This window comes from Palaemon carinicauda, chromosome 19 (genome assembly GCF_036898095.1).
Source record: "Palaemon carinicauda isolate YSFRI2023 chromosome 19, ASM3689809v2, whole genome shotgun sequence".
NCBI classification, from domain to species: Eukaryota; Metazoa; Arthropoda; class Malacostraca; order Decapoda; family Palaemonidae; genus Palaemon; species Palaemon carinicauda.
In genome coordinates, this window is record NC_090743.1 from 7,000,822 (window position 1) to 7,013,499 (window position 12,678).

At 36.4% G+C, this 12,678-nt stretch overlaps 1 protein-coding gene across 5 annotated transcripts in view; it reads right to left on the bottom strand.

The window, feature by feature from the left end:
- Positions 1-12,678, bottom strand: part of ACC (acetyl-CoA carboxylase) — a 131,240-nt gene that overhangs the window by 65,393 nt on the left and 53,169 nt on the right. For all 5 annotated transcript variants that reach the window (XM_068393109.1, XM_068393105.1, XM_068393106.1 and 2 more), the window contains exons 16-24: positions 11,930-12,033; positions 11,379-11,518; positions 10,163-10,329; positions 9,538-9,644; positions 8,493-8,624; positions 7,900-8,103; positions 6,245-6,363; positions 2,048-2,321; positions 983-1,173 (exon numbers count right to left, since the gene is read on the bottom strand). In XM_068393109.1, the coding sequence (XP_068249210.1) occupies positions 983-1,173; positions 2,048-2,321; positions 6,245-6,363; positions 7,900-8,103; positions 8,493-8,624; positions 9,538-9,644; positions 10,163-10,329; positions 11,379-11,518; positions 11,930-12,033 (1,438 nt within the window). The remainder of the gene's footprint in view (positions 1-982; positions 1,174-2,047; positions 2,322-6,244; positions 6,364-7,899; positions 8,104-8,492; positions 8,625-9,537; positions 9,645-10,162; positions 10,330-11,378; positions 11,519-11,929; positions 12,034-12,678) is intronic.

A 12,678-nucleotide genomic window follows, 5' to 3' on the forward strand; every position in this document is an offset into this window, starting at 1 on the left:
GTTCAGGGGCATGTGGAGAGGAAAAATCTACAGACCTAGATGAACTCCTCCTTACCCTATCTCTCTCTAGTCTACGTGCATATTTATCGTATTCGAGCCAATCGAATTCCGAAAGGCCCACGCATTCCTCACACCGATCTCCCAATTGACAGGTTTTACCCCGACAATTGGAACAAACAGTATGTGGGTCGAGAGAAGCCTTAGGAAGACGCCTATTACAGTCCCTAGCATTACACTTTCGAAATCTAGGTACTTGAGAAGGGTCAGCCATTTTGAATTAGTCAAAGAAAATTCCAAAAACAATCCAAGTCATCAACAAATAATCTGATTCAATAAAGAGTTCAAGAGTTTATGTTGAGGAAAAACACCTGCACTGCGAAAGCTCAAACCAAAATGAAGTACTTCACCAAAAATGTTGAGAAAACTCCAGGTTCTACAGCGAGTATGAATACGTCTTGTCGTCAACGTCGACAGGGAAGAATTGAAGGGTTTGTTTACATGCAAGAGTGGTATCTGGCCGACAGTTGGCGCTGGTGGGCAAACCCGCAACCTTCATAGCGATCGCTCGCGAGTTTTTTGAGTGTGTTTTCTGTCGAGCCGCAGAGTTGCAGCTATTATATATTCACCGGCTAAGTTAAATATTTAAAAACTAATATTCAATGAACATCATTACGCAAATTCTAATTTTGTCCAATTTTAGTTAAAATATACCACTGCAAAGAATGAAAAGATACAAACCGAAAGTTATAACCAATATCCATAGAAAAGTAATTAGTATTAATTTTCCTATACTGTAATGTGTTTAACATTTATGAAAAAATAAATTTGATCTACTGTCTCTCTATGAAAAAATAAACTAACATAAAAATGGATGTCTGTACCTGTATGCTTAAACCATAGTTAATTTCACAGATACACCAATAAATACATTTGTAAATCTGTTTATATTTTAAAGAAAACCAGTGAGAAAAATGCTACTTACCTAAAAGTAAAGTATCTTGGGAACTGTTGGTTGTAAAATACGACAAAGGTGATACGTCGAATACCTGCTTCACATAACTCTTTCTTTTTACTTGCACTAAAAATGGAAAACTGTTCACTTAGAACCGAGTCATCTTTCTCTTCCTCCATACATATACCGATGTTCATTATATGTATCGGATCCTTAGTTTCCTGAAAAATATATATGGAGACAACTACTGAATATGCTCGACAAAAATATAACAAATTTTTTAAAATATCTGAATTATTCCTAGCTATAGAAACCTGAATCCTTTAAAAGATGGAATGTTTTCAGTGGAAGCTTGAACGGAAATAGATTTTCTTTAAAAAATGCAGCCTCAAGATTGTATGATAAGCTCCCTCTAGACACCCCCAAGGACTGATGATATCAAAGGTTTTGAGGATTTGAAGACTTTTTTATTCATAAAATCTTTAATTACCATGGATTAGACAATAACGTGGATTATGCCATACTCTAAATACTAAAGAATGTGTAAAACAAACAAATCTTGTAGGTCCTGCAGAACACAGGACATTTCCGTGTGATACAGAACCAGAAAAACAGCCCTTAAAGTAGATTAAATTAAAGTTAAGAGGAAACAGAAAAAGAAGAAAAATATGTGCATTAAAAAAAATCAATTAAGGAAGAATCATTTCTTAGTTTATATATGACATATCTATTTCAACAATGTTACTAATCTTCAAGATTCTCTTTATTCTTTATTCATCACTTCTTATATATACAGTAGTTCATTTATTTCCTTTCCTCACAGGGCTATTTTCCTTGTTGAAGCCCTTGGGCTTGTAGCAGCCTGCTTTTCCAGCTAGGGTTGTAACTTAGCAAGAAATAATAATAATGATAAAACAAACTATGATAAGATTTTACTTGGTAGCTTGATATCTTCCATTATACCATTATACAGCTTTGACAAAAAAAAACTATAATACTTAATCTACAATGTTCCAAATTAAAAACAAAGGTAACTATGTAAATAATTAAAAAATTCCAATCTAAAATGCTACTCCACAAAAATAATTGACTTACCTGCATTTTGTTCATGAAGTCAGAGAGAGAAGTTCCAAATTTACTGGATGAGCTTAGTTGATCTCGAGGACTCAACTCTCCTTCCAGTGCCCCTGCCTCCGAAGGCTGGAAGAAATTCATGATATCATCGAAGTAAAGCTCAAAATCTTCAAATGTCTTAAATGTTGCCATGATACCCATACGCTGACAGTTTTCCAGGTTAGTAGGAGGATCAATAATGGTGTGATGGGGATCTGTGTATTCTAGCGTACTCCAAGCTTTATTGTGTGGAATTCTGCAAAATAAAAGAATAATGTTAAGTCCTCCTTAAAGTAAAATATAATAACACTACTTACAGTATAGTGTACAAATCATTTGGAAAAATAAAAAATTTAAAAGTAATGAGTTTTTTAAAATAGGGAAATGTCTTTAGCAGAGCTGGAATTGCAGTTGAATTTGTTAATGAGATAGTTAACGACATATCAGGAGTGCAGGTGCGTAGCCCTGTCGGAAGTCTTCACTTTTGGCCTTTGGCTCAGGACTGAGAAGGGTGGTTAAGGTAGGAAGTTTAACTTTAAAGGACTCAAGGTTTGCATTGCTAGGAAAAGAGAAATTACTTTTAAACTGTGTTATTTCTTCCTATGCATATACAAACTTTTCTTCCATTAAAAAAGATGTTCACTGATTAGTGCATTAGAAGTCCCCTAGAACCAAAACTAGTTGGTTCTTTATCTTCCCTGGAGATGTCAGTCTGCCTGGTTCTTACCGACCATAGGAATGGAAAGGATGATAGGCCTAAGCCTGTACAAGAGGATTGGTACCTGGTCAACAAAAGAGAGATCTCTTTCCCCAAAGGGGATAGAAGTCTGGAATAATATACCTGGTGTATGATGACAAATGGGTTGGTATATATTCCACCTTGTCTAATGAGGATGAGGGAGATACAACTATAGATACTAAAGAATGGAGCTCAGAAGTGTACCTTACCTACATCTAGTCAGATCCAGTGAGCAATAATTTGACTGCTTCATTCCTGGGAGAGGAGAAAAAAAAATGAAGAGCTAGCCATTCTACCTTTCATACCATAGACAAGACACTTCCTGACCCGTACGGGAGCTGGGCTGGCTACACAAATACTTGAGCAGCCAGCACAGGATCAAGCACAAAAGTTTTGAGGAACTTATGGGCATACTCCCATAGGTAGAAGGCCATGAAGCTTGTTTGGCATTTCCGCACCACAGCCTTCAACACCTGGTCGACTGTGAAATTCCTCCTAAAGTGGGGTGGGGTCTATACCTATGACTTCATCCAAGCTGGTACCTTCAGCCTATGAGAAGTTAGAACATACGCTTAAAGGATAGTTTCAAAATGCCAGAAACAGATCATGTTCATTGACACTTCTTTTTTGCTTTTGCCAGTGCTAAGGAAAAGTCACTGACACTCAGGCCTGAGATTTGGATCCTCTTCAGATAGCACCGTTGAACTTCCTCTGCCTCAAAAGTGCGGGATTTAAGATTTTGTTGGATACGCAAACTCTTGGCGATTGAGTATGAACGCTATCTATGGCTTCCCTCTCAGGTTCTGACTAAGGAAATTACAAAGTAGGCCTTGAGCCCTGTGGGGCTTTCTGACAGGCTGCCAATGTTAGAGTCCGCGTCACACATAAGATGCGGTATCATAAATGAACTAACGAACCTATGTGGATTCAAAAGCTCAATCTACAGAGGTCTTTAACCTCTCACTGGAGATCTTGTTGCTTCTCCTAAGAGAGAAAGTTCTGGCTCTCTAATGATAGCCAGAACCTTTAAAACAGATTCAGCCTCTAGGTTTTCTAACATGACTAGGGCTAGACCTGAATCAAGCAGCAATGAGTTGATCCCTTTAAGGACTCCTCACTCCTCAGTGGGGGGAGTCGCCACATTCTGAGGGATGTTCGGATTGTTTCCAGTACGGTCAGAGAATCGTGCCTAGATTGTAGTTCAAAGATGTTGATGGGATTAGGCTATCCTTTACAGCCTTAGAGGTGCCCTTCATTCCTGCATTTACCTTGAGTGAATGAGAAATGCCTGTACCTTAGAAGGGCTTACTCACTCACACTGGAAAGACTTAAGGACAGGTCCATTCTTTAGCTGTTATATTTCAGTCAAGGAGGAATCTTTAAGATGAGAATGTGGAGATCTTGAGCGTTCCTTCTTTCTTTGGGAGGATGTGTCTTTTCTTCTGGAAGGGGACCTTTTTCATGATCATTCCCTTGCAAATTAGTCTCTGTCGACTTCTAGCTTCCTTACTTTCTGAAGCATGAAAGCTCTCAGGAGGTAGGGAGCCTTCAGTGGTTCTATCCTCTCAACCTGCTCTACCTAAATATCAAGGGATAAGGGAGAAGCCGGAGTACACCATCCAGGTAAGAAGGGTAATCGTGGGCACTGAAGCTCTTCCATCAATCAGGGGACAGAAAACACATGGAGCTATACATTTTTGTCCCACCTGGCTACTAGGTTAGCTGGGGAGACCCAAGGAGGGGCACAGCGCGGGGCCAGAATCATATCGCGGGGTCACAGTCGTAACGTGAGGCGGGACAGGGGGCCACAGCTCCATGTCTACATGAGATTGTAACACTGAGCCATAGCCCCTGCCTCCATGAATGAGAGGTGGTGTCATGAGGGGCCTTTTCCTTATGATTACGGCTAACTTTCCTGGACTTCTTTGACATCTTTCTCTTTTACTTCATCTTAGCAGAGGATTCAGAACTGGAGTCAGAGAAAGAAGAGGAGGACAGCAAGGAGTCAAAGGAAGAAGAAAAACTTGCCTGTTTCTTCCTCTTGCTGACTTTTACCCAAGTCTCTTCAAGCAGATGAGTCGAGGTCTGAGTGACCAATGATGATGATGATGTTCCCCTGAGGGGAGGAACCACAAGGGTTGTTCTAACAGGATTCACAACAATAGGGAACACTGTCATGGGGGAGAGTGAAGGCACACTCACAAGAGCCACAAAAGGGCAACAAGTGGGATCACAGGTACAATAGAAGCAGGGATTACGGGCCTGGACCCCAGGCACGAGGTCGGGGGGACGAGCGCAGGGGAAGGGGGGACGAGCGCAGGGGAAGGGGGGATGAGCACAGGGGTGACAAGGTCAAGGGTGATAAGTGGGGTAATGACAACCACCATGGCAATAAACACATTTATTGCCCCAGGCCCACTTAACCCCAATCTCAAGAGTGACACCTCCAGATTCTAGAGCTTTTTCCACCAGCAGATGTCATTTTAAGAGCCTTAACCCTCCTTTTGGGTTTAGGGAGGATACTACAGGGGACACCCCTGGGGGGGGGGACCAACATTGGCATCACCATGGGAAACACTAGAACTGGGGATACCAGCTATGAGGTAGCCTTAGCTACAGGCTCCCTCAAGAAAGTTACGGAAGGCCTACTTGAAAGACCTAAGGAGGCCCACACTTTCCCTTAGTCAAACTCGTTGTCAGCAGTCTGCACGAAAAGGGTGAAGAGCTTCCAACCTCCAATGGGGAGCAACAAACACGAGGAGAAACAGTAAACACGGGGAACCTGACGCACCACCAGGCCTCCCTGTTATTGACATATACTCACCAGAGACCAAGCCAGGGGAGTATGTGCATGGGTGGTGGTAGCAGATGCAGTCACTAAAGAGACAGAATAAGCAAAAGACTTTTTAAGTGTCTTCTTGAGAATTGACAAAACAGGCACAGGAGAAGGCTTAGCTCTCTTCTTCACCCACAGGGGATATATCTGTCATTGCACCGGATACCACCACCTATGAATGGCACACAGCCATACAAAGCTCTTGCTTTGCTTCCTTTACTGTAATCAACAAGCAGAATTCACTTCTGCAAGAAATAGAAAATTAAAAAGTTTCGATAAGTACTGAATGAGTCATCTGTACGCATTGCCAATGAAATTCAAAGTGATGCTTTTCTGACAGATGATGGAGCATGGCTTCTCGCCTGCACATACCACCTGTCGTCAACTACCACATTAACCAATTCAATGGCCGCTCTAGCTTGCCACAAAATCATCTCCCTATTTAAAGGAAGAAAGGTTTTTATACGCATAGGAATATATAGAATTTTCTTCACGTGTTATGGATGGTAACTTAGAAAAAGCCAATCACTGAAACTAAAAGTATAAAATCAATATTCATTTTGTGTACTTTCTTAACATCTGATTTTCTAACATGTTACCTAACCTGTTTGGATGGGATGATGGCAGCAGAAACTGGAAGAATACAATGCAGACTCCCCCATACAACTCTTTGTGCTGAAGACATGTAAGCTCATAGCTGATATAAGCCCTGCGTACATATACCTAAATTGGAAATTTATACTGTTAATTATTGGTTTCACAATTCCCAAGACAGAAAATTTATATAAAATAGAAGTCATCACATATTAACATACATGACTTCTAAAGAAATTTGTACTTTTTCTGCAATAAAAAAAAAATAAATGACAGACATCTAATTCTATAATATAAAAAATAAGATGCATTTGAACCAAATGTTAAAAAATTATAAGATATGAAATTCAACCAAAGACACTTTAATTTACGATCAACACTTCAAGTATAAAAGATTCAACCTGTTCCAATACTTTTAATCATATTTGTATAATTTAATTTTCAACCTGTATTATTTAATTCTCAGGTAAAAAATTAACTGAGTCATAATAAAACTCTAATGATAAATCAAATATAATACAATTCACATGATGACTACCGTACTGTACTTCGTAATAAATCAAATAGAATACCATTCACATGATGACTACTGTACTTCGTAATAAATCACATAGAATACCATTCACATGATGACTACTATACTTCGTAATAAATCAAATAGAATGCCATCCGCATGATGACTACTGTACTTCGCAATAAATCACATAGAATACCATTCACATGATGGCTACTGTACTTCGTAATAAATCACATAGAATGCCATTCCCATGATGACTACTGTACTTCGTAATAAATCACATAGAATGCCATTCCCATGATGACTACTGTACTTCGTGATGAAATCAAATAGAATGCCATTCACATGATGACTACTGTACTTCGTGATGAAATCAAATAGAATGCCATTCACATGATGACTACTGTACTTCGTGATGAAATCAAATAGAATGCCATTCACATGATGACTACTGTACTTCGTGATGAAATCAAATAGAATGCCATTCACATGATGACTACTGTACTTCGTGATGAAATCAAATAGAATGCCATTCACATGATGACTACTGTACTTCGTGATGAAATCAAATAGAATGCCATTCACATGATGACTACTGTACTTCGTGATGAAATCAAATAGAATGCCATTCACATGATGACTACTGTACTTCGTAATGAAATCAAATAGAATGCCATTCACATGATGACTACTGTACTTCGTAATGAAATCAAATAGAATACCATTCACATGATGACTACTGTACTTCGTAATGAAATCACATAGAATACCATTCACATGATGACTACTGTACTTCATAATAAATCAAATAGAATGCCATTCACATGATGACTACTGTACTTCGTAATGAAATCAAATAGAATGCCATTCACATGATGACTACTGTACTTCGTAATGAAATCAAATAGAATACCATTCACATGATGGCTACTGTACTTCGTAATGAAATCAAATAGAATACCATTCACATGATGGCTACTGTACTTCGTAATGAAATCAAATAGAATACCATTCACATGATGGCTACTGTACTTCGTAATAAATCACATAGAATACCATTCACATGATGGCTACTGTACTTCGTAATAAATCAAATAGAATACCATTCCCATGATGACTACTATACTTCGTAATAAAAACAGACATACCTCCAACGCTGCCATCCGAACAGATACTTTGGCATGATAGAAGAAGGCATGAAGAACATCAAATATTGACGTCTCTGAAAGAATGAGCTTCTGAAGGTTTTCGGGATGGAACGAGTGACCGTATGTGTCAATTGCTGGAAGGAATATGGATTCCATCTGATTGAATCTTAGCTCATAGGCTGGCTGATGAGCAGCAATCAAGACCTACAAAAAAAAAGAACATATCTATTTAGATTTTTCATTAAGGAATATCTATTACTTGTAATATTAAAAATTAAAGGAATAACAAGAAACCTAACTTTAAAAATATATAGCACCTCTGGAATCTTTACCTTTAGGCAGTGATCGTATGTCTGTAAACATGGCCAAAGACTAAGTAGCTATTCCGTGACAGGCGGGTGAGGAGGCTTTCCCCTTGCGTTATGTGTCATTAAACAGCCACCTTATTAACAATTCAATATACATTCCAGAGATGCTGAAAGCATATCCCTATTTCAAAATACGAAAAGTTCTCATAGGCAAAGGAACATAGGCTATAAGCATTATTTACAAATACTGTATACTGTACTAATACAAAAGAAAATTTGGTTCACCTGTCTTGCACGCAGAGCAACCCTAGAGTGCTTGGCACTGTTCAGTTTTGTAAGCTGCTCCAAAATAGATGCCAAGTCATCTGTAAGGCCTGGTTCATGATCACACAGATGCTCAATCAATAGAATCACCATCTAAATAAGGAAAGAGAAAAGTGTTGATTACCAAAAAACTCCAAATTTCACAATTAGCATCCTCACATCAATAGAAAAACTAATGAAACCAATAATAGAGTAAAACCTCAGATATCCAAACAGGGATGAGGGCAACACAGTGCACACATTCTCAAGACCGGCAGCTAGACATCAGCTGATCTGATTACAACAACCGAAAGTAAAAAAAAAAGAAGTCGGTAATACTTGATTGCTAAAATACAAGTGAAATTTAATACAAAAGCATATAAATGTTATATTAAAGCACAATTAACTATTTAAATAATTGTAATTTTATAGAATGCAATAATGTTGCTTCCTAAAAATAGTGGTCTGCTAACAAAATTGGATGTTTTAAGCCACCATTGGAAATGGATTTATACTGTTATAATTTTTTTGTGTTGTATCTAACTGGCCCTTTTTTAAGGAAAAAAAGATTTTGTTTCAACTGGTATACGCAAGTATTATATAGCACCTCAGAGAGAGAGAGAGAGAGAGAGAGAGAGAGAGAGAGAGAGAGAGAGAGAGAGAGAGAGAGAGAGAGAGAGAGAGAGAGAGAGAGATTTTCTATTGACATTTATGCTCTTTATTCTCACATTTGTTATGACCGGGTACAGTACTGTGATACTAACTGTAAAAAGGCAAGCAATCTTAGTTAATTATCTTTTCCCATTGGCTAATTTATTTCCTATTTTCTAAAATTAAAAAAAGTTTCTACTGATATAAAGTACCATTTTAACATTATAGTGAAATGATTCCTTTCCTTACTATCTTTGCATCCTAAATAAAAAAAAAAAAAAATTAAATGGTCCAGATCTTTATATAACAATACAGATCTTTAGAGTCTAGATATTTGAGGGTTTACAATATCTGATTTACAACTGTTCCACCATACCTGGTTTTTCTTCAAGACTTGTGAATGAGACAGAAGCGTTGATAACACGCTAGCCATGTCGTCCTTGTTCCTCTCTCTAATGGCATGAACACACTTGTCGTATGACCCTGTACATAATGAGAACATACAGTATTGAATTTTGTCTTATTTGAAATGTATGACTGAAGATAAAAATACTTAGCAATGTTAACCCTTTTACCCCCAAAGGACGTACTGGTACATTTCACAAAAGCCATCCCTTAACCCCCATGGACGTACCAGTACGTCCTTGCAAAAAAATGCTATAAAAATCTTTTTTTTTTCATATTTTTGATAAATTTTTTGAAAAAATTCAGGCATTTTCCAAGAGAATGAGACCAACCTGACCTCTCTATGACAAAAATTAAGGCTGTTAGAGCAATTTAAAAAAAATATACTGCAAGATATGCTGGGAAAAAAATAACCCCCTGGGGGTTAAGGGTTGGAAATTTCCAAATAGCCTGGGGGTTAAAGGGTTAATTAGGAGTAAGCTCCTTTTAAAATTACAAACTATGTTCTTGCATTCAATTCAACAAAGGATATGGCAACAATTATTAATTAAGAAGTATGAAAATTATCACAAAAAGTAACTTCAATCTACACTTACCATGTTGGAACTGTGTCTCTACTTGAAGGTAATGTTTCAGCAACTCTTGCACCACCTGGGTCATTCCGCCTCTGCTTCCCTTCTTATATCTTTCACATAACAGTAACAAACCACTTATTGTCTTCAGGAATACCTCACGATCTTTCTTTTGAAGGGAGGCAGCATGACTGAAAATTTAGAAAAGCAAATAAAAAATTTAATCTTCCTATGACTGTCATGATATTTGTACACACACTCGAAATTATTTCACCACATCTTCAAAAAATTTATGGACAGCAAACTATGAACATAGTAAAAGTATTATTTGACAACTTCAGGTAAGTATAGAAAAAAAATTGTTGATTACAACAGGTATATTGAGAATTTCCTGCTTTTATCCCTTTTTTTATTTTTTTTCTCTTTGAATACTATATTTTGGCTATATTCTACTGAAACAAAATATGTTACTACCTACTTACAAGACCATCATTAATTGAAAAAATAACTATATTCATTAAATGAACATAGGACTGCACTCTGCATTATCCTCTTCCCTACCTTTTTTGTTGTATTCATCTATATATAACCGTTCTACTGATTCCAAGCAATGTTGATTACAGAAACATTAGCCTCATGACAGCTAGTGATCTATACCTAAAGATAAGATACTGTGTGCTTGTGTTATTCTTCTTATATAACTAATTGTAGTTTGACTTTTCCCGTCCATATGAGTGACGTCATGAGACGAGATACAAGGTTATAGAAATTTTTCCTTTTATTAATTAGTGTGTTTCTGCAATCATTAAATGAGATATATTGCATATTTTTCTTGTAATTTTCACAACAACTATTCAACATTCTTTCTCAAAAGTCATACTTCATTCTTATATTCACAATCTAGTTTCTTACATGACTATTATCTTGTGATCTTGAGTGAATTTTTCTTCAAATTTTTTTGTCATATTCCATAACCAATGGTGTTTACCATTCTTTCTCCGATCAACCCTTTTTTGTTTATACCCATAAGATATATAACGATATTGTTAAGAAAATAGTTTTTTATTTTGTATATATAAAAAAATTAACGAAAAATTTTCTGAGCAAAATCTGATGAAATAGTGTACCGAAATATCTTAAGAGTGCATGTACAGAGAAAAAACTAAATATGTGGAAAATGTAAAAAATTCTACATATGTAAATCATTACGGACAATTTCAAAAGTTTACAAAGAACATACTTATTTATCACAGTAGCAATTTCTTGAGAGGGGAACTGGGCAAGCATTGAAGTGACATTACTGCCATATATCATCATATATTTGCGTATTTTCTTCTCAACAGCATGCGGTATCCGCCCTGATATTGATGCTATTACTTCCTGCGTTAGGAGAAATGTAACAAAGTATCAATAAAGAGTATCAAGTACAGTATCATGAAATTTCACTTAATATAATAAGTTATATTATGTAAGGGCAGTATAAAAGAGAGTTAGCAACACTTTTAGCCATAGCATCAACTCTAAATCATAGGGAAAGAAATATAACATAATGGAAAGTGTATGAGTCTAAACATCAGCAATGAAGCAGTGTAAATTAGTCTAATATATACACACAGTAAATTGCTAAAGGTAGCTGATAAAACATGAAGCTCTGTACAACCTTGGAGCGTCAAACTTAGGCAGTAATATTCATCATTACAAAAGTACCTTAATCAGCTTTCATTAGAGGCACAAGGAAAGTAAAAGCAAAAATATATTTTCAAAACCAAAACTTTCATTTCATTGAATTACCTGCAACTCAAGTAAGGGTAAGTTTGGGTCCCTCAGCACATTCATTAGTTTCTGAACAGTTTCCTTAACTTTCGCTGTGAAGAACTGGTCAGGCAAACAAAACCCTGTAAGAAAAACCAACATTTTTTTACATAATTTCACTAAAAATACAGTATTCAATAGCTTACTAGCTATGATTATTTTGTCATTGTGAAGTTTAATAATACAAAAAGTCAAATTTCTTGACTCAAAGGGTTTGCTCAAATTATTCTCTCATGAGCTGTGGAATGAAATTTCACTGGAAACACAATAAAGAATGTACAGTTGACAAACTGGAACTAATAACTGAAAGAAGTAAAATACAGGACTACATTAAATTTTGTTCATACTTGATAAATTTTCCCTCCAAAAATTTTGTGATAAACAAAATGGTCAACATAAGATACTGTATAGATTTATTGTGTAACAGTTTATTCATATATAAAAACATATACAGTAATAGCTTTCTTTACAGTAACTTTTTCTTTAAACTCTTTAACCCTTTCAATCACAACCAGCAAAAAGAAATTATCGCTCGAGTTGCTGTTCATTATTTGGCAAGATTTATTTAACTCAACACAAGAATTGAAAACATTCTTTGATATACAGCATAATAAATTTCTAGATATTTTGTAAAAAACCTTATACAAGCAGTTGATTAAAGAGAGAGAAATTTATGGAAAATTACTAGATATAAATTGTGTAATATGAGGATCAAGGGAGTAGAGAAT